We start from the raw sequence: 21,788 nt of genomic DNA on the forward strand, positions 1-21,788 counted from the left end.
GCGATGGTGGTGCACACCTTTAATCCCAGCACTTGGGAGGCAGAGGCAGGTGGATCTCTGTGAGTTCGAGACCAGCCTGGTCTACAAGAGCTAGTTCCAGGACAGGCTCCAAAACCACAGAGAAACCCTGTCTCGAAAAACAAAAACAAAAAAACAAAACAAAAGGCTTTGCTATAGTTCATGCTGTTCTCCATGTTGTAGCAGCCCTGCCTCAGCCTCCCGTGTGGCGGGAATACGGGTGTGAGGCACTGTCTGGCTGCACTGACATACCACCCTATGTTCGGTGCTTTGAACGGAGCAGGAGCAGGCACCGCACAGTGGGAGTCATCTGATCTCCCCTGGAGGACTCTGCTCGTAGGGGAAGAAAAGGTGTCATGGCTGGGACTGGCCACTAGAGGCTCTCAGGGCTGGGCAAGGTATGGGGTCTGTGTATATGTGATCTCCCACCACTCCCCACCTGGCCAGAGCTAAAATAATAAAATGCTGAGCTCACTGTTCCCCCACTCTCTCCCCCGGCACCAGACTCCTCCTGCTGACCGGACGGTGCCCTAGTAGAACAGACGGACCAACTGACAAGGGGAGGTGAGAGGTGGCAGCTAGGACTGGTGGGTGGGAAAAGAGGGGTCTTCTGGGTGAGGGCCTGGTGGGTGATAGGAAGGAAGAGTGGCCCCAGGGGAAGTGAGCTGGTGTGTCCTTGCCTCTGTCACTCTATGTTTCTGCGACGTCCCTGTCCTGACTCTGTGCGGCTTATGTTGCTAATGTCTCCCTTTCAGGATCATCTTCCATGTTAAGCATGATGTGTATGTAGAGGTCGGGAGCATTCTTCACACAGTGAAAAGCTTACTCGTCCCACTACCCCATTTAGAAGGCTTTGTTGTTTTTGTCCAGAGCTCTGGTGTCACCTTTCTGGTGACAGATTATGGGAACCGAATGCCTTCTGAGGCCATATTGCCCTTCTCCCAATCTGGAAGTGCCCCAGCTTCTAAGCCTTACTTTCCCCTCACAGTTTAGAATTTTAGCAAATACAAAAAGTAAGATCTTGGTCCTTTACAATAAAGGAGGAAATGAGAATGGCATAAGAGGCCGCCAATCCAACCCAGCCATTCTTCCTCACTTACCAGTTTTGGAAGAGGCCTGGGTGTTGGGGAAGAGAGGAGGAATTTCCCTGGAGCTCTCTGTCACCCCCTCCCACCTTTCAGTGGGAACTGGGCATGCAGCCACTGTGCTGACAGGGCCTCCAGCAGCTGTGTCAGGGCAAGAGACACTGTCGGGTAAAGTAGGGGAGGGCCCTGTCAGTTTTTCTCCATCACAGTGGGTGCACAGACCCAGCCTGGAGCTTAGACTCCTCAGCCAGAATGGCTGCAAAGTGCAGGAACCAGGAAGGAAACTGTAACAATGAACGGTCTAATCTTTCCGTCCCCAGTAGACCCTGGTCTCCAAGGTGTCTAGCTCAGTGTTCTAACCATGGCTGGACTTCTGTGTCCTCAGTATCCATGTTCAACACCTTTTCCCATATCCCTCCAGGCTGTGAGTGTCGCACGGTGGGGAGGGGGAGGGGCCACCATGTCATCATATCAGAAGGAACTGGAGAAATACAGAGACATAGATGAAGATGAGATCCTAAGGACCTTGAGCCCCGAAGAGCTGGAACAGCTGGACTGTGAGCTACAAGAAATGGACCCTGAGGTAGGGGCACCAGCACAGGGACCGGAGCATCCCTACACATGCGGGAAGGAGTGGATGCTGGGTGGCTGAGACCAGTGCCTGAGCCAGGGAACCAGCACAGGGGTCAGAGCATCCCGCACATGCGGGAAGGAGTGGATGTTGGGTGGCTGTGACCGGGGCTACCAATAGGACCTGGAATCCTAGAAGGGCCAGGGAAAAGATGTCTGGAGAGTGCCTGATTTGTTCCCCAAAACTCATCCCTAAGAATATGCTCCTGCCAGCTGGACTGAGACAACGTGACCAGACAAAGAAGAGTCCAACAGGGCCACTAGACCGAGATGCCCTGTTGCAGTACCTGGAGCAGCAGGCACTGGAAGTCAAGGAACGTGATGACTTGGTGCCCTTCACTGGCGAGAAGAAAGGTACGGGCACCCTAACATCTATGCCCTACAGGAAGCAAACGGCTGTCCCTGGCACTTTTCCGTTAGCTCCCCTCCCCTTTCTAGCAACCATCTATCAGGAACTCCAGTGCTGGACACCTGCATGCTAGTTTGTTCTCTTCGATTTTTGTTGTTTTCAATTTTTTTTTTGAGGTAGGATCTCACTGTGTAGCCCAGGTTGGCCCTGAGCTAGCAGACTGCTAGCTCAGTTTACCAAATGCTGGGATTGCAGACACATGCTGCCTCACCAGCATGTGTGTACTCTTCAGTTTTTCCAAGAGTGGAGAGGACAGGACTCAAGGGTCCTGTGCTTGTGGGGAATTCAGGCTTCAGTCTGACCCCACATGGAGAAATAAAGCAAGGTGGATGCTCTTCCCGAACTGTCCTTCATCCCTCCATCAGGGAAACCCTATATTCAGCCCAAGAGAGAAATCCCAGCAGAGGAGCAGATTACACTGGAGCCCGAACTGGAGGAGGCACTGTCCCATGCTACAGATGCTGAAATGTGTGACATTGCAGGTGGGCAGCCGGGAAGTCAAGGAAGGTGGGAGGATGGGGCTTGTGCCATCTTTACCTTGATACAGAACTAGAGGGAAAAGTCCAAGCCAGAACATGGACATCTGAGAAAGCCTAAGGCAGTGGTTTTTAACTTTTGTTTGCTTGTACACTGGTTCATTTTTTTTTTTTTTAATTTAATAAGATAACATCCCAGGAGTAACCTTCCAGGGATCATAAAGGCAGATGAGGCTGAAAGCAGCAGAAGATCTTGTCTGCAGACAGGCCTCACCCTCTAGCGGCTCCTCAAGGGGCTCCCCGAGCCCTCTCAAATTCTAGAAATCACTCTAAGGCAGGTGCATGGAAGAGACTCCTGGAGCTGAGGGAGGGTGAGAAGCTCGGCAAGAGTGGACGGTCAGGCTGTGGAACTGCTTCAGGAGAGAGGCAGGAGGCAGGCCTGTGGCAGGTGCCTTAACTGCCATGTCCCTCTGCTTACCCTCACCAGCCATCCTGGGCATGTACACACTGATGAGCAACAAGCAATACTACGATGCCATCTGCAGCGGGGAGATCTGTAACACCGAAGGCATTAGCAGTGAGTGTGCTGGGGGAGCTCCAGGGGCTGAGGAGGCTCCACTGTGAGACATGCTGCATGAAGGTTTAGAGAGCAAGTGGGGAGATGGAGTAAGGGATATGTTGGGGTTCCCTCTCGGCTCTTATCCCCACCAGGTGTGGTACAGCCTGACAAGTATAAGCCAGTACCAGATGAACCCCCAAATCCCACAAACATTGAGGAAATGCTAAAGAGAGTGCGGAGTAATGACAAAGAGCTGGAGGAAGTGAACCTCAATAACATACAGGTATTTGACTCCCATCCCCAAATCGTAGCAGGAATAGCTGTGGAGGCATGAGGATCTTTAGTCCCCATCCTGTGTCCCTTAGGACATCCCGATACCCGTGCTCAGTGAGTTATGTGAAGCAATGAAGACTAACACCTATGTCCGGAGCTTCAGTCTGGTGGCCACAAAGAGTGGTGACCCCATCGCCAATGTAAGGCTGGCTGCTGTCCCCAGTCCTCTTCCCATACCCTGCCATGCACTCCTGGCAAGGGCTGTCTTTCTGGTCACACTGGGGGGTGCTGTTCCCATCATGAGTTATATGGCAGCCCTCAGAGATCCCGTACCCTTACCTCTCTGGCTCACAACTCTGAAGTTCCAAGGCATTTCCCCCCAAAAAACAACCTTCTCTAGTAGCCTCAATCCTGCCGGTGATCTTAACCTTCACGCTTTCACCGACTCCCCAACCCTGGCTCCTCAGGGAACTGCAAAGGGCTGTGTCCCTCCTGCTCCCCTTCTGCCTCTCCTCAGTCACCTACGAACCTGTCCCCAACCTTAACACAAGTCCCTACCACCCAGGCGGTAGCTGACATGTTGCGTGAGAACCGTAGTCTCCAGAGCCTGAACATTGAATCCAACTTCATCAGCAGCACAGGGCTCATGGCTGTGCTGAAGGCAGTTCGGGAGAACGCCACTCTTACCGAGCTCCGTGTAGATAACCAGGTCAGCATTCCGACCCCAGGGTCACTCATCCAGCTAACACCCACTGAGTTCCTCCCTGGGCAGCTTATTGGGCAGCAAGGGGACCAGCACTCCCTTCACCTACTCTAGAGAAACAAGCCTCTCAACTTCCCGGAGACCCGTGGCTGGGCTGAAGAACCATAGGTTTCTGACAGCTTCTGCCTCTCTCCTCAGCGCCAATGGCCTGGTGATGCAGTGGAGATGGAAATGGCCACTGTGTTAGAGCAGTGTCCCTCTATTGTGCGCTTCGGGTACCACTTTACACAACAGGGACCACGAGCTCGGGCGGCCCAGGCCATGACCCGGAACAACGAGCTGCGTAAGTAGCTGTGGAGCCCGTGTAGAGACGAGGGCAAGTGCCGAGATGGGCACTGAAAACAGACTTAGTGATGGAGGCTTGGGTAGCTGGCACACACGCGGAGAGGAATGAGTGAGAAACAGATACAAAGTCCATCTTCCCCCAGCACACATCTGTAGAGAAGCGGGTGGGAGCTCGGCATGACAGTACCACCCAGAAACACGTCCTCTTATTTCCCAGTGTGTTCTTGATTTGTTGTTAACATGGGACAGGCCCCTGAGGTGGCATGGGGCAGCAGTTTATAGTCTAAGGAAAGGGGAAGAGAAACACACCCTTGCCAAAACAAGAGATGAAGCTGTGTCACCATTCTCCCTTTATAGGTCGCCAGCAAAAGAAGAGATAGTGTCACGCTTCCTTTTGCTAACAAGAGATGAGAGCCCTGGACACATAAGTCCTCATCTCTCTTCCCTTTCCTGTAAATAAAATCCCTTTTGTTCACGCCGCCTGTCTCCTTCCTTGGGTTGGGGTGGGAATCTTGGCGCTACCCCTCAAGGGTTACTGCCAGTTCATCAAGGGATTATTTATACTCTGGGGATCAGCAGGCAGGGAGGTTCAGGTTACTAGGAGGAGGGGAAGCTCTGTTCCTTGTGTTCCCCATAAATCTGCCAAAGGCTTCAGTCTCTTCCCAGGGCACTTGGCTGCAGTGCTCTCTGCAGACAGAGGTGGCCAGAGCTCCTGTGCCCATTGGCCATCCACATGTGAGCTGAAGGAAAGGGACTGAGGGTGGAGGTGGGGAGGGAGTCAGACTACACGAAGGGCAGGGACCTCCTCCTGACAGACTTATTAATAGGGCACCGGGCTGAATGCAGCTGACGCTTGGCAAGGCTTTGGTAGAGAGTGGGGGAGGGGTCAGAGTATGGAGCCATGGACGCTGCAGGAAAGGAGTGGCCAGGCTGAGAGGAACAGATTTGAAATCCTAAGGTCGAACAAGGAACAACTACAGTTTATCTGTGGAAGAAATGGGGCGAGGGGTTGTTAGTCCACGGGGAGATCAGGGGGCTCTTCCTCATCCGAGTCAAATTCAACATTCTCATCTTTTATCCATCGGCCTTGTCCATCTGGGACCCATCCCGAGCTGGAAACATCAGAGAAAAGACAATGGGTCAGGAGAGAGGTCTTTTGGTTTGTTTGTTTATAGAGACAGGGTTTCTCAGTGTAGCTCTGGAGTCTGTCCTGGCACTCACTCGCTTCTGTAGACCAGGCTGGCCTCAAACTCAAAGATTCGCCTGCTTCTGTAGGCGGAGACTGCTCATCCGTTTCTTGGCCACCCAGATCCGAATAATCACAAAGAAACTATATTAATTACAGCACCGTTTAGCCAATGTCTCAGGTGTATTTCTAGCTAGCTCTTACATCTTAAATTAACCCATTTCTATCAAGCTATGTATCACACGGCTGTGGCCCACTGGTAGGCAATAGGCATCTTTCTCCTTCAGCAGTTACACGGTGTCTCCCTGACTCCGCCTTCTCTCTCTCTCTCTCTCTCTCTCTCTCTCTCTCTCTCTCTCTCTGTTTGAATTTCCGGCCTGGCTTTGCTCTGCTAAGCCACTGACAGAAACAGCTTTATTCATTAACCACTTAGGTAATAAAACATATTCACAGCATACAGAGGAGAATCCTACATCATTCTCTGCCTCCCAAGTGCTGGGATTAAAGGTGTGTGTCACCACCGCCCAGCAGAGAAGAATTTTATGAATAAGGTTCACGGTGCTGAGTCCCAACCCCGGGACCCACAGGGTAGAAAGAAAGGACCAACCCACATAGGTCGCCCTCTGACTTACACAAGTGTACCCCAACATAAATAAATAAATGTAATTTAAATAAAAAGTTACTGGTGATTAAAAAAAAAAAGCAGCTGGATTGGTTTGAAAAGGGTGGGTCAGGGAAAAGTGAAGGCAACCCAAAGAATGTGATTGGCGGACTAACCTTCGAAGGGTAAGGTAATGGTTCAGGATTCGTCGTTTCGTGGGGCTCATGGGAGCAGATGACTCTTTGGCATGCGATCCTGCCTTAGGTTCGGGTTCCCTACTGATCTTTGCACTCTGGAGTCCAACCTCTGGGGCTGGCAAAGGAGAACTGGAGACAGAGGGAGCAGGGGCTTCCGGTCTGTGTAGAGAAGAACCCAAGTCTTGCAATGCATTGACGGAAAGCAGCAGTTACCATGCCTCCCAAGCCCTCAGAGCAGTGCTTCCTGAGCTGAGCTCCTGAACTGAGACGGGGACAGGGTCTTACTCTGCACCAGAATGGCCTTGAACTCACAGAGATCTGCCTGCCTCTGCCTCACAAGTGCTGGGATTAAAGGCGTACGCCACCACTGCCCAGTTCAATGTTACTAGTCCCCACTTTCTAAAATTTATCTTAAAAGTCATAAACTATCATTTTTCTTTCTTTTTTTAAATATTTATTAATTATGTATACAATATTCTGTCTGTGTGTATGTCTGCAGGCCAGAAGAGGGCACCAGACTCCATTACAGACGGTTGTAAGCCACCATGTGGTTACTGGGAATTGAATTCAGGACCTTTGGAAGAGCAGGCAATGCTCTTAACCTCTGAGCTATCTCTCCAGCCCCTCATTTTTCTTTAAACATCTCCACAATACAATAAATATTAGTATTGCTCAGAATACACTTTGGAGAGCAATAACTTTAGAGGCATCTACTTCCTTCTACCCTTTCCCACTCGGGTGTCCAAGTCCACAAACCTGTGTTTCCTCCGGCAGCAGCTGTTATAGTGGGGAGCTCTGTGCAGAGCACTCTGCGTGATCAATCGGGTCTGGGTTAGCAAAGGCGCCTGTTTAGGGAGGAAAGAGACAGATCAGAGCTGCGAGAGCAAAAGTCCCTTCAGGTCTGGAGCATGCAATACAGCCGGAACACCTGACCCGCTCTCGCACCTCAGCTTTGGTTTCTGTCTTCAGGTCTTTCTGCTGCCTTGGATTTTGCTCTGTTTCCTTGCCTGCCTGCTTTTTGCCATAGAAGAGCTTCAGACCTGAAAAGCAAAGGGGATGCAAAGCACAACAGCAGGGGGTTTGCTAAACTAAAAGTCCAGAGTTTATTCTCCATCATTCTTCCCTTCCCTCCTTCCCCTATACTTACTGGACAGATGCTTCTTGCCTGCACGGTGGGCAGTCAGCATGGCCAGGGTGTCCAGTACTGGGCGATGGGGGCAAATGGCACACGCAAAGCTACGGAAAGGAGAAGTGAAGTGAATGATAAACCCGTGCGAGTTCCAGAGCAGGCGGTGGGGCTGTTCCTGCTGGAGCAGGGGCTCCGCCTGTCAAAGCACTTCTTCCAATCGCCACTTCCCACCAAAGAATCCTACCATACTCCTGAACTACTCAGTAACAAAAGTCTGTTGAGCCTCTGATCGCAATACCCAGGCTCGATCCACCCTTCACGCTCACCGTCCATCCCGCAGCATCAGCGCCTCATCCTCTGGGATGTAGCTGGCCAGCAAGTCTCCAACCCGTCGTTTCTGCAGAGAGCAGGACAGGAGAAATGAGGAAGTGGGATGGATGAAAGGGATAAAGAGTCAAATGGAACGGGGCCATGCAGACCATAGGGTAAGAAGGAGGCATCACTCAGTTCTGGACCCCTAACAGTGCAGCTGAAGCTGAGCAGTCTCACAGTCTCTCTCTCTCTCTCTCTCTCTCTCTCCCTCCCTCCCTCCCTCCCTCCCTCCCTCTCTCTTTGGTTTTTCGCGACAGGGTTTCTCTGTATAGCCTTCTTGGCTGTCGTAGAACTAGTTGTGTAGACCAGGCTGGCCTCGAACCTCAAACTCTGCTTTTGCCTCCCAAGTGCTGGGATTAAAGGCGTGAGCCACCATTGACCGTGGTCTGATTCACTCTAGGGCTTCTTACTTTTAGCACATTGAGCTGACTCCAGTCGTCCCCTTCCCTCTTGAAAGACATCGCAACTGTGAGTCCCAGAAATAATAAATTCTCCTACTTCGCTTCTCCTTCAGGCCACCGTAGGAAGAGTAGGGTATCGCTTTCTCTGCTTCCTGTCTTTTTCAGGTTGAGCCTGTACTTCCGAGGATGCATTTCCACGCATGCACCGCGCGAGCCGGAAGACCCGCCTCCAGCGCCCTAAGGGGGCCTGCATTTTCTCTGACGCCCTGAGGACGCTTTGCCTCTTGGGAAATGAAGTCTTTTAGTTATTATTTTTTCCTATTTTTCGAAGAGCTTACCGTTCACCTGAATACAGGCCCGCGCATCTCGAAGGATCCAGGTGTTTGGAGACCAGGAGCCTGAATGCGGAGCCGGCGTTTCGGGGTGGGACATCCCGATGTGGAGTGAGGCTTCGGGAGTCTCAGTGGACTGTGTACTGCGAACTCTCGCAGTCCTCAGGCTCAGCGCCCGCAGCCACAACCCACCTGGGGTGGGCCTGATTTGGAGCCGAGAGGATAGGGGCGCTCCCGGCGGCCTGGCTGCGGGAGGTGGGGGCACACTGAGGGAAGCGTGTTGGTGAGGGAGTCTAGGGTTCAGAGGTCAGAGATCAGGCTTGCGAGGAGTTGGAGGGGGGCGTCGAAAGTCGAGGGGGGCAGCGACTGACAACTCAGGCAAGATATTTATGAGTAAGGGGCTTGAGGAAGGAGAGATGTAACCGGTCTGGCAACCTTCTTCGGGTACGGGCTGTAACCCCGTACTCGCTCGGTAAGCTGCAGAAAGAGGAGGAAGACCAATGTAGTCTCTCGAGAGCCACGAGACTGAAGAGAGACGAGAGAACGGAAAAGGAATTCCCTGAATATCTATTCCTTGCGTTCGGCTCTCACTGTTGGCCACTGAGCCAGGCTTTCCTCAGTTGTGACCGTAGGTCTTGGCATCCCGAGGAGATGGCTTCTCCCTCTAGACAGCCCCCACTCGGGGGGTCAGGGCTGCTGCAAGGGAGCCGTGCTCGTTCTTATGGAAGCCTGGTACAATCGTCCTGCTCCCCAGTGAGGGAAAGACGCCTGGAGCATCAGCTGAAGCCTGGAGATACCCTGGCTGGACTAGCTCTCAAATATGGGGTGACGGTGAGTCTTCCAAGGATTGGGGCTGTGATGACCATTTAGGAGAGAGTTGTGACCCGCTAAGCAGGCTTCCCTGACGTTATATTAATTATATTGTGTCTGCTTTGCCCTTCTTACTTGTTTTCACATCTCAGTGCAGTACTATCTAGTTGGGACACATCCGCCCCACTCTCCCAGTGGGAGGAGCAGCTCCTGTGGATTGGGCTGGCCGCGGGGGTGGTGGGGTTGGGGGTGGACCTATCAACCTGAGACTTAAGACTGATAACCAGTTAGCCTGCAGGTATGTCTGTTGTATGAGGGTTTCAGGTCCCCTGGAACCGGAGTTAGACGGCTGTGAGCTGTCATGTGGGTGCTGGGAATTGAAGCCGGGTCCTTGGAAGAGCAGCAGTGCTCTCAACCGCTGAGCCATCTCTGCAGCCCTGGTAACCAGTTTGATGAAGGTCAGATAACTTGAGTGTCAGAGGGAGGTTTCAGTGTCTGACTTAAGTCACTACCATTAGTCACGCAGAAACACTGGGAGTGGCTAACCCTTTACAGCAAGTCAGGAAGAGTTAGTAGAATTCCCCAAGTGCCTGCTCTAGTTCTTCCCGCTCCAGGGCTGTGCTTTCTTTCCAATGAGGCACAAAACAAGTACCCTCTACATACATCGAGTATTTCTGGTCACACCTAGGAGGAGTTTGATGGGCATAAAAGTTAAAGTTGTAGCCATCCCCTCTGGATCCTGTTTTACTGGTAACATACAAACAGATGTTGAATTTAGACAAATTCCCACGCCTGCTGTACTTAAAGCATTATAGTAACCCTTCCTGGAGATAAAACATAAATGTATACTGTTGTGTTCGTGTTTAAATTCTGTGAGAAACGGAGAAGAAGCAATGGTTATGTAAGGAATAGTCATGAGGAGTGGGAAACCAGGAACTATTCGTTTTTATTTGGAAGTGGGAGTGGATATCAGTTGATGTGGAATTTTGTTTGGCGGGGAGGGTGGATTTTCTAGTCGGTATGTCACTGTGTAGCCTAAGCTGGCCCGGAACTCACAGTGCTCCTGTGTCGTGAGGGCTGAGATGGGTGTGAGCGATGGACGCTATAGTTTTCCTCACTATGGGCCTTGAAGACTTAGAAACCTTGCCCTCCGTGTCCCCTTCTACAGGTCTGTCTGACCCAGATGTTTATGTCTTTGACTTCCAGCTGTGCACAAGCTCTTTTTTTTTTTTTTTTTTTTGGTTTTTTCGAGACAGGGTTTCTCTGTGGCTTTGGAGCCTGTCCTGGAACTAGCTCTGTAGACCAGGCTGGTCTTGAACTCACAAGAGATCCTCCTGCCTCTGCCTCCCGAGTGCTGGGATTAAAGGCATGAGCCACTATCGCCTGGCTTTTTTTTTTTTTTTGAGTGTACAAGCCCTTTAAGAGCAGAAATAGTTTCCTTTTAACCTTCCGTCTCTAAATTCTGGCCTAGTCTCAATTACATGGAAATTTAACAGCTATCTGGAAGCACACCTTCAATCCCAGCACTCGGGAGGCAAAGGCAGGCGTATCTCTGTGGGTTTGAGGCTAGCCTGGTCTATAGAGTGAGTTTTGGGACAGCCAATCTACCCTGAGAAACCCTGTCTGGAAGGAAGAAGAAAGGATGCCTGAAAGCCAGGCTTGGTTACACAGCCTGACAGCTGGCTCAGAGTTCTAGGCCAGGGCCACACATAGCAAGACCAAGGGAACTGGTGATTTGAAAGTGTAGCTCAGTGGAAGAATGCAGACAAGAGACAAGGCTAGACCCGTCCTGTGTGGGCTAGCTAGAGAAAGGCCTTGAGTCCCCACTTAGATTTTGTTGTTTAGCCCAAGAGGAGCCACAGAAGTTGCTGAGCCAGCTGGAGGGTTAATCAGATTCACTTTTCTAGATGGCAAGGGGAAGATCTGTGGACAGGAAAGAGGAAGAGCAATTAAACAAACAGTTAGCCCGGATGAGAGAGAGTGGTGTGGTGTTGGCATAGGACTGTGAGAACGTGTGTGAGAGTTTTGTGTATTTATAATTGTTGGAGGTCTGCTAGAGGTCCAGCCCAGGGCTCTGCACACGCCAGGCAAACACTGCACCGCAGAGCCACAAATACAGCCCCATACAGATTTAGTTATTTTATTGTTAACCAGGTCTCATTATGTAGCTTGATTGCCTTCACACTCAGAAATCCCCCTGCCTCTGCTTTCCAAGTGCTGAGATTAAAGATGTGTACTGTCACCAGGCAGTGGTGGCACACACCTTTGAGCCCATCATTCAGAAGGCAGAGGCAGGGGGATCTCTAAGTTTGAGGCCAGCCTGGTCTATACAGCAAGTTCTAGAACAGCCAGGGCTACACAGAGAAACCCTGTCTCAAAAAAACCAGGAAAAAGAAAGGTACACTACCACACCTAGCTCAGCTTTGTTATTTTATTTTAAGTTTATTTTTAGTGTTTTCTTGCATGTATATCTGTGTGCCATGGGGGTGCCTGGTGCCCCCAGAAGTCAGAAAAGGGTTTTGGATCACCAAGAACTAGAGTTATGGATGGTTGTGAACCACTGTGTGGGTGCTGGAAATTGGTCCCCCTCTGCAAGAGCAGCCAGTGCTTGCTTTTTTTTTTTTTTTTTTTTTTTTTTTTTTTTTTTTTTTTTTTGGTTTTTCGAGACAGGGGGTTTCTCTGTGGTTTTGGAGCCTGTCCTGGAACTAGCTCTTGTAGACCAGGCTGGTCTCGAACTCACAAGAGATCCGCCTGACTCTGCTTCCCAAGTGCTGGGATTAAAGGCGTGCACCACCACCGCCCGGTGCAGCCAGTGCTTTTAACTATTAAAACCATCTCTCCAGCCTCTCAGCTTTAATTATTAATAATTAATTTATTGTTATTAATTATTTAATTGTTAGCTTTAAATACTACTAGCTTGTTCTGTTTTGTTTGAGACAACGTCCCTGGGAACTCAAGCTAGCTTCAGACTCTTCTTGGCTGCCCCTAGGGAGCTGGGGTAGGAGGCTTTTGCCACCACTCCTGTTTGCTGCCTTAAATAGATGAAAGGGTTGTAGGTTGTTTTTTTGTTTTCTGCTGCAATAATTTTTAAAAATGTGAAAGTGTCCTAAGACTAGAAAATAGGAAAACGGTAAAACACGATTAACAGCAGCCTTTATGCTTGAGCTGGTGTGTCATGGAGTCAAAGACTTGTACGACTGAAAACGTTTGCGGTGGTGGCTTGGGAAGATGGCCCGGTGGGTGCAGGCATGAAACAGTGCAGCAGTCTGGGCTCCGCTGAAGTGCACATATCCTCACCACCGTACCAACGACAAGAGTCCTAGATCCTGAGCCAGGCTTGGTTTGACATTAGCTTGGCCTACATAGCAAAAGAGAAAACAAAAAGTTTGAGATGCTATATAAGATTGGTGAATTTAGCCGGGCGGTGGTCGAGCATGCCTTTAATCCCAGCACTTGGGAGGCACAGGCAGGTGGATCTCTGTGAGTTTGAGGCCAGTCTGGTCTACAAGAGCTAGTTCCAGGACAGGCTCCAAAAGCTACAGAGAAACCTTGTCTCGGGGGAAAAAAAGGGTGGATTTTACTGTTGGTCATTCATTTTGGGTGTTTTTTGTTTTGTTTTGTTTTTTAAGATGGAACAGATTAAGCGCACAAACCGCCTTTATACTAATGACTCCATCTTCCTGAAGAAAACCCTCTACATCCCCATCCTGACAGAGCCCAGAGACCTGTTTAATGGTTTGGATTCTGAGGAGGAAAATGATGGAGAGGAGGAGGTACGACCCAGGAAAGATGGCGCTGGTTCACTTTCAGGGAAGAGGAAGAATCAAGAGTCAGGTTCAGGCCGGGCCAATGGTGAAGCCCTCCCGCCACACCAGGAAACCTCCACACCCATCCATGACCTTTCTGCCTCTGATTTCCTTAAGAAGCTCGATTCACAGATCAGCCTATCAAAGAAGGCTGCTGCCCAGAAGCTGAGGAAAGGGGAAAGTGGGTGAGTCTCCGGCTGACCCCTCGAAGGCCCTGCACAAACCCCTCTCTTTTAGCGAACCACAAACTAATAACAGAATGGCCTGGAAACGGAGGATATCCTTTTCCCCATATGGTTCCGAGGCTGTGAGCAGAGCCAGTGGCAACTGGAAGGGGGTGAGGCAGTGGGAAAGTAGGTTCTGTGGCCTCTGTGTTCTCACAGTTCTCCCTGAGGTAAGAACTGTGCGCAGTGTGAGGACAAGGGGTTTTCCCGGTGACATTGAGACTCTGTGCACCTCATGAAGCAAAGGAAGGCAGCCCTCACACCTTGCACTGGGTCCATTCTCAGGTTCTCCCTCACTCTTGCTCTTTCCTCACCTGCAGGGTCCCTGAGGAGGGCACAGGGCTCCACTTCAGCTCCCCTAGGACGCAGCAGCGAGCAGTGCTCGGTCCGGTACCACTGACCCGGACCTCCCGGACCCAAACACTGCGGGATCAGGAGGATGAGATCTTCAAACTCTGACGGTACCACTGACCCGAACTTCCCGGACCCAAACACTGCAGGATCAGGAAGATGAGATCTTCAAACTCTGATGTCCCCAGACTGATGCAAGAAGCAGGCTGGGAAGGAACAGTTGAGCTGGGAGGAGTCTAAGGTGAGGCTCAAAAGCAGAGCTTCCCAGCCTGCCTCATTCCTCTCCGGCCATTTTGTCCAGCTCTGTCAAGATTTCCTCAGCTGGGGACACTTTTTGCCAAGAGTTGGGAATGGGAACAGAACTCTTCCCAGTTCTTGGGCTGAATCTAGCGTTGTGCTTTAGATTCAAAGGCTCCTTTACAGCCTTACTGTCTCTTCCACCATTCCCTGGGTTAGAGCAGGGAAGCAGAGGACCCCACCCCCATGTTTAATGACGTTACCTAATTTATTTGGTGCTATATTGAAGTAATATTTATTTGCTATATCTAACTCCCTCCTCCTCTTAACTGAAATAATGTGATTTCTGTATCATTGAAGAGAGGGAAAGCCAGAGCTGGGAGCGGGCTGCTTCCCCTTCCCGCCTCTCGCCTCCCTAGCGAGCATGCTACTGAGGCCAGGAGTCAGTGACACTCACCACAGAGACTGGTGGACTGGACGGGCTGAGTCTCTCCCTGCGCTCAAGCAGGGTCCTAAGTGAGCAGTCCCTCCTAACTCTTGACAGTTCTTGGCTCTGAGAGGAAGCAGTGGGGCCGGGTACTGACAGCCTCCCAGTTCACCCCTTCACCTTCTTCCCTCTCCTGCTGGGCTAAGGGGTGGAAGAGGATGCCTTGGGGTGCAGGAGGCAGTTGCAGAGCACACCCCAGCCTGCCTGTGTTCCTCACCTCGTATCTCTTTGTAATCGGTAGCCCCGATCTGCAGTACAGTGTGTATTTGTTCCTGAAACTGAAGAATAGGCATGGCAGCTCAGTAGTACTGGAGGCTGCCTGCTTCTGTTCCCAAGTGGGAACCGGCGAGATGAGTCCTCGCCTCTATGTCCAGCCTGAGTGTGGAGCTGGAGAGATTAAACAGTGACCCCTGCGCGTGTTTTAGTGGTTTTATTTCCCCTGTGCCTCCCCTCCCCCAGCTCCTTCTAGAGACTTTGGAACCCAGCCTCTGGTATGTGTCCAAGGGCTCCCTCCAGCTTGAGGAGATCTAGAGGCCTCTGACCGCCGCCTTCCTGCTTCTGGCCTTCCATGCCCCCTTCTTTGGGTTCGTGGAAGAGGAGGATCCCGTTTCGGGCAGTTCTCCTGGGAGAAGCAGACCCGAGTTTCACTTCGTCTTCCTCAGTCAGCTGTTTCCTTTGCTGGCACGGGACGGGAGAGCCACCTCAGTCGGCCCATTGCTGTGCTCTGCCAGCAGTTGTGGGTGGGAGCGGCCTGGGGGAGAATGAAGCCAGGGATTGAAAAGCGCTTGAGCAGGGTTAGAAAGCCCGGTCAGTCATTTTGCCAGAGTCCAGTCAGAGCTTCCCCTCATCCAGCAGCTTTCGGAGCCCGTCACATATCTTGCCCAGGTGCTGAGTGAAGTCGGGCCCGTACAGGGCTGCGAGCAGGTCAGGGTCAGAGTAGTGATCAAACACGTGCCTGATGCGGTCATGTGACTTGGGGGTGAGGTGGTGCTCCACCAGCTCCAACAGAACGTCCCGGCACTCTCTGAGCAGGCCCGCTAGCACAGCAGCCTCAAAGGTGAAGTCCACCTCACCAAAGCTGAGCGCGGTCATCGCGCCCTGCCGCAGCTTCTGGCGAAAGCGGGTAGCCAGAGCCAGCTCCTCAGGGCCAAAGCAGCCACTGCGGTGCAGCACGGCCACCTTGACAGCCACCTTGATGAGGTCTTTGAGCACCCGCTGTGCCTTGGGCCGGCTGTGCGTGTACTCTTTGGACACACGGTAAAGCTCATCTAACACCTCGCTGCTGGTCTCGTCGATAAAGAGATGAGCTACGGACCGACCAGCCATTTTACTCAGTAGCTTCTTCTCTGCTTGTAGCGCCAGACTCTTCGAGCTGAAGGACTCCATGGCACTGGGGTGGGTATGTGGTCAGTCCCTAGAAGAGGCCACAGGCGTCCTTAGAGAAAGAGAGAGAAATGGCTTTTCCCCATTTTCTTTGTTTTGGCTGCTTTGTCTTCCCTCTCCCCATGGGGCCCCTCCATCCTGTAAGCCTTGCTTCTGCTTTTCCCTTTATTTCTGTAAACTCAGACTTGTGCCTCTCCAAAACAGCACAGAGGAGCAGGGAGAGCCTTGGCCGGAGGAGCGTGGTCATAATTGGGTTCTTTTTTTTTTCTTTTTAAGATTTATTTATGTATTATGTACAGAGTTCTGCCTGCGTACCTACACCACAGAAGAGGGCACCAGATCTCATTATAGATGGCCCTGAGCCGCCATGTGGTTGCTGGGAATTGAACTCAGGACCCCTGGAAGAGCAGTCAGTGCTCTTAACCTCTGAGCCATCTCTCCAGCCCAATAATTGGGTTCTTAGAGCAGGAAACTACTGCCACGATGGAGAGCCTAGTGCCCATTTGGCAGGAAATTTGAACAGATACCAGTTACGGATGCTAAATGTGTATCCTGCATCAAGAAACATAGGCACTACCCTCGTGTCTCCAGGCTTCGGATCAAAAAAGCCCATGTCAGTAGGGTACCATAGAACCTTAAAAGAAGTGGGATTATACGGGTCTCTAGAATCCTAATAAGAAGTCTTGGTGCCAGGCGGTGGTGGCGCACACTTTTAGTCCCAGCACCTGGGAGGCAGAGGCAGGCGGATCTCTGTGAGTTCAAGCCCAGGCTGGTCTACAGAGTGAGTTCCGGGACAGCCAGAGCTGTTAAACAGAGAAATCCTGTCTCGTGGGGGGTGGGGAGCACTTGGCATTTTCAGAGGCCTACTGTGTGCAGGTGCTTAATATGAACTGTCTCGGTTTCCAGTCTCCAGGCTAAGAGAACTTCTTGTTTGTTTGTTTGTTTGAGACAGGGTTTCTCTGTATAGTCAGTCCAGCTTGTCCTGGAACTCGCTCTATAGAGCAGGCCTGCCTCTGTCTCCCAAGTGCTGGGATTAAAGGCATGCGCCACCACCGCCCAGCAAGGCTAAGAGAACTTAAGCTACTTGTCCTAGTAAATGAGAAACCGGCTTCGAGGAGCGGGAGAGGTAGCTGGACCCACACACTCATAGGCGACTCACCATTGCCCATAACTCCAGCCTCAGGGGAATCAACAACTTTGGCCTCCCCAGCCACAATCATATACATAATTTAAAATAAAACAATTGTAAAAAATATTAGGCTACAAGTTAAATAATCCCCCCAAAGCCCCTTCTGTCAAGGAGTGGTACCAATAAGGTGTCAGCCCCCTGAGGAAGGCTGGGCGGCAGCAGTGGGGTTGGAGCTGAGGCCCTCCTGGTGGTGGAGCCGGTGCCTAAGGCGAGGCCATGGTCCTCCACTGTGCTTCTGCTTGTTTTGCTTCTTACTTCCCCCTCCCCTGCTCTGCAGGATGTGGCTGTGACCGCAATGAGGAGCAACCTCACCCTCTCCCCCAAATGAAAATGGGAGTCTGAAGAGGCAGAGGGAGACTAGCCAGGGGGCTTTCTCCTCCAGCTGAACCACTCCACCGGGAAGCTGTAGCCTTGATTTGTTCCTGGCTTGCCCTGGGCTCGGTAGGACTGCCCTCCACAGTGGGGGTGACTGCTCCATATGAGCCTTCCTGCCGTCCTGGCCTCCCATTGCCTCTACTGCCATCTCCAGTTAGGTCCCCGTCCTCTCAACGTCTCTCTGTCTCTGGCCTTCTCTTTCTAGCCTCTACGTCGTCATCCTCGTGACCCTTGAGCCTAGCTAAGCTTTCCCTCTGTGCCACTGTCCTTCCATGCCCAAAGAGATTTTACGTCTCTAAACCTCCGCCGTGCCCCACTGTGCACCTCCATTCCCTCAGCCTGCACTCAGCCCTCATCCAAGGCCAGCCAAGGCCAGGTCTCTCTTCCAGATATGCCTTGCCCCATCCGCTACAGTGGTTCTCGTGGGGACTCAAGGATTCCCCAATACAGAAAGGAAGGTCAGGGTAAATGGGTAGGAGTATCCCGCACTGTCACCCCAAAACGTGCCCTTCTCTCACTGCCACCCTCTCACCTGCTGGGTGCCAGTCTCGCCTCGGTTGTTCCTGAGAGCTATCAGAATGGAGAAGCTCCTAAGAGGCCCTTTGGTCTAGCCCCACCCCAAGCCCCGCCCACCTACTCTCAACCTCCGGTTCATCATCACTGTCACCAAGAAGACCCGTGTCCCGAGAGCAACCTAGAAATAAGACAAAGGTCAGAAGGAATGAAATTCTGTAGGAAGCTCGGACTCTGAGGTGGGACGGGCCGATTGCACACCCTCTGCCTCAACTGCTTCTTTCTTGCTGCCTAATATTCTTGTGGTACTGAGAACGATGCAGAGTCCGGCTTTTTAAGATTTTTAATATGGGGGGTCGGTGAGGGAAGCGCTGAAGGTCATTGAGTGGTGCGGGAGAACAGCGTTATCACAAGTATCTTCAGGCTCGGGCAGGTAAGATTGGCACAGCCTGTCCTGTCCTCCAGTACAGGGGGCGGGGGGGCAGGAAGCAGGTGCCAGGGTTAAGGCTGCTGAGCCATATGTGACCAGCAGGTGTCAGTATCGAACTGAAACACTAGTGGATCATGTACAGCGCCTTGCAGCCCTTAGAGGGCGCCAGTGAGGCGAAAGTATTTGCCATTAAGAGACTAGCAGTGGGCTGGGCGGTGGTGGACAAGGCCTTTAATCCCAACACTCGGGAAGCAAAGGCCAGGGGAATCTCTGTGAATTCGAGGCCAGCCTGGTCTACAAGAGGTAGTTCTAGGACAGCCAAGGCTACATAAAGAAACTCTGTTTTGCCAGGCAGTGGTGACGCACACCTTTAATCCCAGCACTCAGGAGGCAGAGGCAGGGGGATCGCCGAGCTCGAGGCCAGCCTGGTCTAGAGAGTGAACTCCAGGGCTGCAAAGTGAAATCCAGCCATACCTCCAGCTCCAGGGGCCCAGTGCTCTCTTCTGACAGTGTCCTGCATGTGCACGGTCCTAGACATGTGTTTGCACACACACAGACACTAATCTTCTATGTCTTTTTAAAATTTATTTATTTTTGTGTTTTTTGAAAGATTTATTTATTATGTATATAGTGTTATGTCTTTTTAAAACTTATTTTTTTTAAGATATACTTATTACATATATAGTGTTCTGTCTGCGTGCATGCCTACACAGCAGAAGAGGACACCAGATCTCAGTACAGATGGTTGTGAGCCAACATGAGGTTGCTGGGAATTGAACTCAGGACCCCTGGAAGTGTAGGTCGTGCTCCTAACCTCTGAGCCAGCTCCCAGCCCCCAGCTTGTCCTTTCCTGCACTGCGGTAGCCGTGTTGGTGCTTTCCTGTTCCAGTGTACCCTGTGGGTCTGCGGCCGCCTCTTCCTCTGTTAGCCTTCACACTTCTGACCCCTCTGCTGAGAACTCTCCCCAACTCCCAGCTGGTGCCCCCCCATATCCTCCCACTCATCCTCCAGGTATCAGCCCTCATGCCTCTGCCTTCTGAGTGAATTCTGGGGTTACAGGTGTGTATCACACAGGCTGTCCTCGTTCTCCAGACTGCTTAGCCTGTGTTCTGTAGTCCTCCAGCAGCACAGACTGCCCCATGGGAGCATGTGTGTGACAGTGTGAGGCCAGAAGTTGACAGTGGGCGTCTTCTACAGGAGCTGGGGTTCACCATTGAGTCCCTGGGATTCTCCTGAGCCTCCTTCCCCCAGCACTCATACCACCGTGACATGTGGCTTTGGTGGGTTCAAGGGATCCAAATTCAAATTCAGGTCTCCACATCTGTACCGCAAGCGCTCTACCCACCGAGCCACCTCCCGTGCCCCACACCCCCCTATTGTCATTTGTGACTTTATTAACTACCAGACCATGAACACATGAGGGCATCTGTGCCTTACCCTGCTCATAGACACCTCCTGGGTCAGGAGATAAGGGGCTGTCAGGAAACTTGCTTAGGAAGCTGCTGGCCAGGTAAGCTGAGTTCAATCCCCGTAACCCAAATTAAAAAAAAGAAAAAGAAAAAGGTCAGATGGTGTACACGTTAATCTTGCGGCACTGGGATGGCAGAGACAGGAGATTGCTGTGGCTCACTGGTCAGAACAGACAGCTTGGCTCACTTGGCTAGCTGCCGGACAATGAGAGACCCTGTCTTACAAAATAAGGGTGATCTAGGAGTGGTAGCACACACCCTTGATCCCAGCACTAGGCAGCAGAGGCAGGTGGACCTCTGAGTTTAAAGCCAGTCTGGTCTGTCTCAAGTTCAACCAGGACTACATAGTAAGACCCTATATCAAAAAAAGTGGGGTGGTAGGGTGTGCTGACACTTGAGAAAAGACACCCCAGGTTGACCTCTGACCTCTACATATACACGCATGCAAATGCACAGGGGTGAACACACACACAAAGACGATGGTAAGGAGGAAACTGCCGATGACAGTTACATGATATTGTTCTTATGGGAAGGTTTGACTTTTGTTGTTTTATTTTTGTGTTTGCTTTTTGAGACAGGCTTTCTCTGTGTAACAGCACTGGTTGTCCTGGAACTCACTCTGTAGACCAGTCTGGCCTCAAACCCACAGACATCCACTTGCCTCTGACTCCTGAATGCTGGGGTTAAAGGCGTGCGCCGTCGTGCATGGCTTCTTTGTAGACAGGCTGACCCTGCACTCACAGAGCTCTCTGACCCTGACAGAGTGCTGAGCTTTGGTGTGTATGGCCACTCCGCCCCACACCCTCCCGCCCTTTTATTTTCACCTTGCCGGGAAATTTGCCCAGGGCCTTTGTGCGCCAGGCAAATGTCCTGCCGCTGAGCTGTATCCTGAGCTCCTCTGTAATGTATAAGCAATTCCAGTAGGAGCTGAACCCAGCACACAATTAACAATAAACTTAGAAAATAACAAGGAGGGGGCTGGAGAGATCGCTCAGAGATTAAGAGCATTGCCTGCTCTTCCAAAGGTCCTGAGTTCAATTCCCAGCAACCACATGGTGGCTCACAACCATCTGTAATGAGGTCTGGTGCCCTCTTCTGGCCAGCAGGCATACACACAGACAGAATATTGTATACATAATAAATAAATAAATATTAAAAAAAAAAGAAAGTAACAGGGAGTTTTCAGAAAGAGAGAACAGGCCTGAGACACAGGTCAGCTGTTAGGCACCCTAACTGTTCTCCACAGGGTTCGGTTCCCAGCACTGAAGCCCACAATCCTGTGTAACTCCAGTCCCAGGAAAGCCGACCACACCCTCTTCTGGCCTCTGAGGGCACCAGGAATTCTGTGGTACACAGACATGCATGCAGACAAAACACCCAAATTCATAGAATAATAAATAAGTGGAACTAATTTTAAAAAGAAATTAAAAAAAGCCGGGCAGTGGTGGCACACGCCTTTAATCCCAGCACTCGGGAGACAGAGGCAGGCGGATCTCTGAGTTCGAGGCCAGCCTGGTCTACAAGAGCTAGTTTCAGGGGCTGGAGAGATGGCTCAGTGGTTAAGAGCACTGCCTGCTCTTCCAAAGGTCCTGAGTTCAATTCCCAGCAACCACATGGTGGCTCACAACCATCTGCAATGAGATCTGGTGCCCTCCTCTGGCCTGAAGGCATACCTTCAGACAGAATACTGAGAATACTGTATACATAATAAATAAATTAAATCTTTTTTTTTTTTTTTTTTGGTTTTTTGAGACAGTGTTTCTCTGTGGTTTTGGAGCCTGTCCTGGAACTAGCTCTT

The 21,788-nt window shown here is 51.3% G+C and overlaps 4 protein-coding genes across 5 annotated transcripts; 2 read left to right on the forward strand and 2 right to left on the reverse strand.

The window, feature by feature from the left end:
- Nucleotides 1-1,504: 1,504 nt before the first annotated feature.
- Nucleotides 1,505-4,976, forward strand: LOC121437872 (tropomodulin-4). Its single transcript, XM_041637980.1, has 9 exons — nucleotides 1,505-1,686; nucleotides 1,931-2,087; nucleotides 2,508-2,624; nucleotides 3,106-3,195; nucleotides 3,330-3,460; nucleotides 3,543-3,650; nucleotides 4,016-4,159; nucleotides 4,352-4,496; nucleotides 4,856-4,976. Exons 1-9 carry the CDS (start codon nucleotides 1,564-1,566, stop codon nucleotides 4,876-4,878), a joined length of 1,038 nt encoding a protein of 345 aa, XP_041493914.1. The 5' UTR covers nucleotides 1,505-1,563; the 3' UTR covers nucleotides 4,879-4,976.
- On the reverse strand, nucleotides 3,885-8,628 carry LOC121437874 (sodium channel modifier 1-like). Its single transcript, XM_041637982.1, has 7 exons — nucleotides 8,394-8,628; nucleotides 7,938-8,008; nucleotides 7,630-7,718; nucleotides 7,428-7,522; nucleotides 7,239-7,327; nucleotides 6,462-6,641; nucleotides 3,885-5,610 (listed from the first exon to the last, which is right to left on the reverse strand). Exons 1-7 carry the CDS (start codon nucleotides 8,442-8,444, stop codon nucleotides 5,511-5,513), a joined length of 675 nt encoding a protein of 224 aa, XP_041493916.1. The 5' UTR covers nucleotides 8,445-8,628; the 3' UTR covers nucleotides 3,885-5,510.
- A 92-nt stretch (nucleotides 8,629-8,720) lies between these two features.
- On the forward strand, nucleotides 8,721-15,096 carry LOC121437873 (lysM and putative peptidoglycan-binding domain-containing protein 1). The gene is made up of 3 exons (XM_041637981.1): nucleotides 8,721-9,547; nucleotides 13,156-13,517; nucleotides 13,877-15,096. The coding sequence occupies exons 1-3, from the start codon at nucleotides 9,368-9,370 to the stop codon at nucleotides 14,013-14,015; spliced, it is 681 nt and encodes a 226-aa protein (XP_041493915.1). The 5' UTR covers nucleotides 8,721-9,367; the 3' UTR covers nucleotides 14,016-15,096.
- On the reverse strand, nucleotides 15,056-18,156 carry LOC121437875 (tumor necrosis factor alpha-induced protein 8-like protein 2). Of its 2 annotated transcripts, none has more exons than XM_041637983.1 (2): nucleotides 18,111-18,156; nucleotides 15,056-16,045 (listed from the first exon to the last, which is right to left on the reverse strand). In XM_041637983.1, exon 2 carries the CDS (start codon nucleotides 16,015-16,017, stop codon nucleotides 15,463-15,465), a length of 555 nt encoding a protein of 184 aa, XP_041493917.1. In that variant the 5' UTR covers nucleotides 16,018-16,045; nucleotides 18,111-18,156; the 3' UTR covers nucleotides 15,056-15,462. The 2 variants fall into 2 exon arrangements, with proteins under 2 accessions (XP_041493917.1, XP_041493919.1); XM_041637985.1 differs by having other exon boundaries at nucleotides 15,056-16,066; nucleotides 18,111-18,142.
- Nucleotides 18,157-21,788: the final 3,632 nt, after the last annotated feature.

This window comes from Microtus oregoni, unplaced genomic scaffold (genome assembly GCF_018167655.1).
Source record: "Microtus oregoni isolate MIOR12 unplaced genomic scaffold, Mior012 000054F_ref0000373, whole genome shotgun sequence".
NCBI lineage: Eukaryota > Metazoa > Chordata > Mammalia > Rodentia > Cricetidae > Microtus > Microtus oregoni.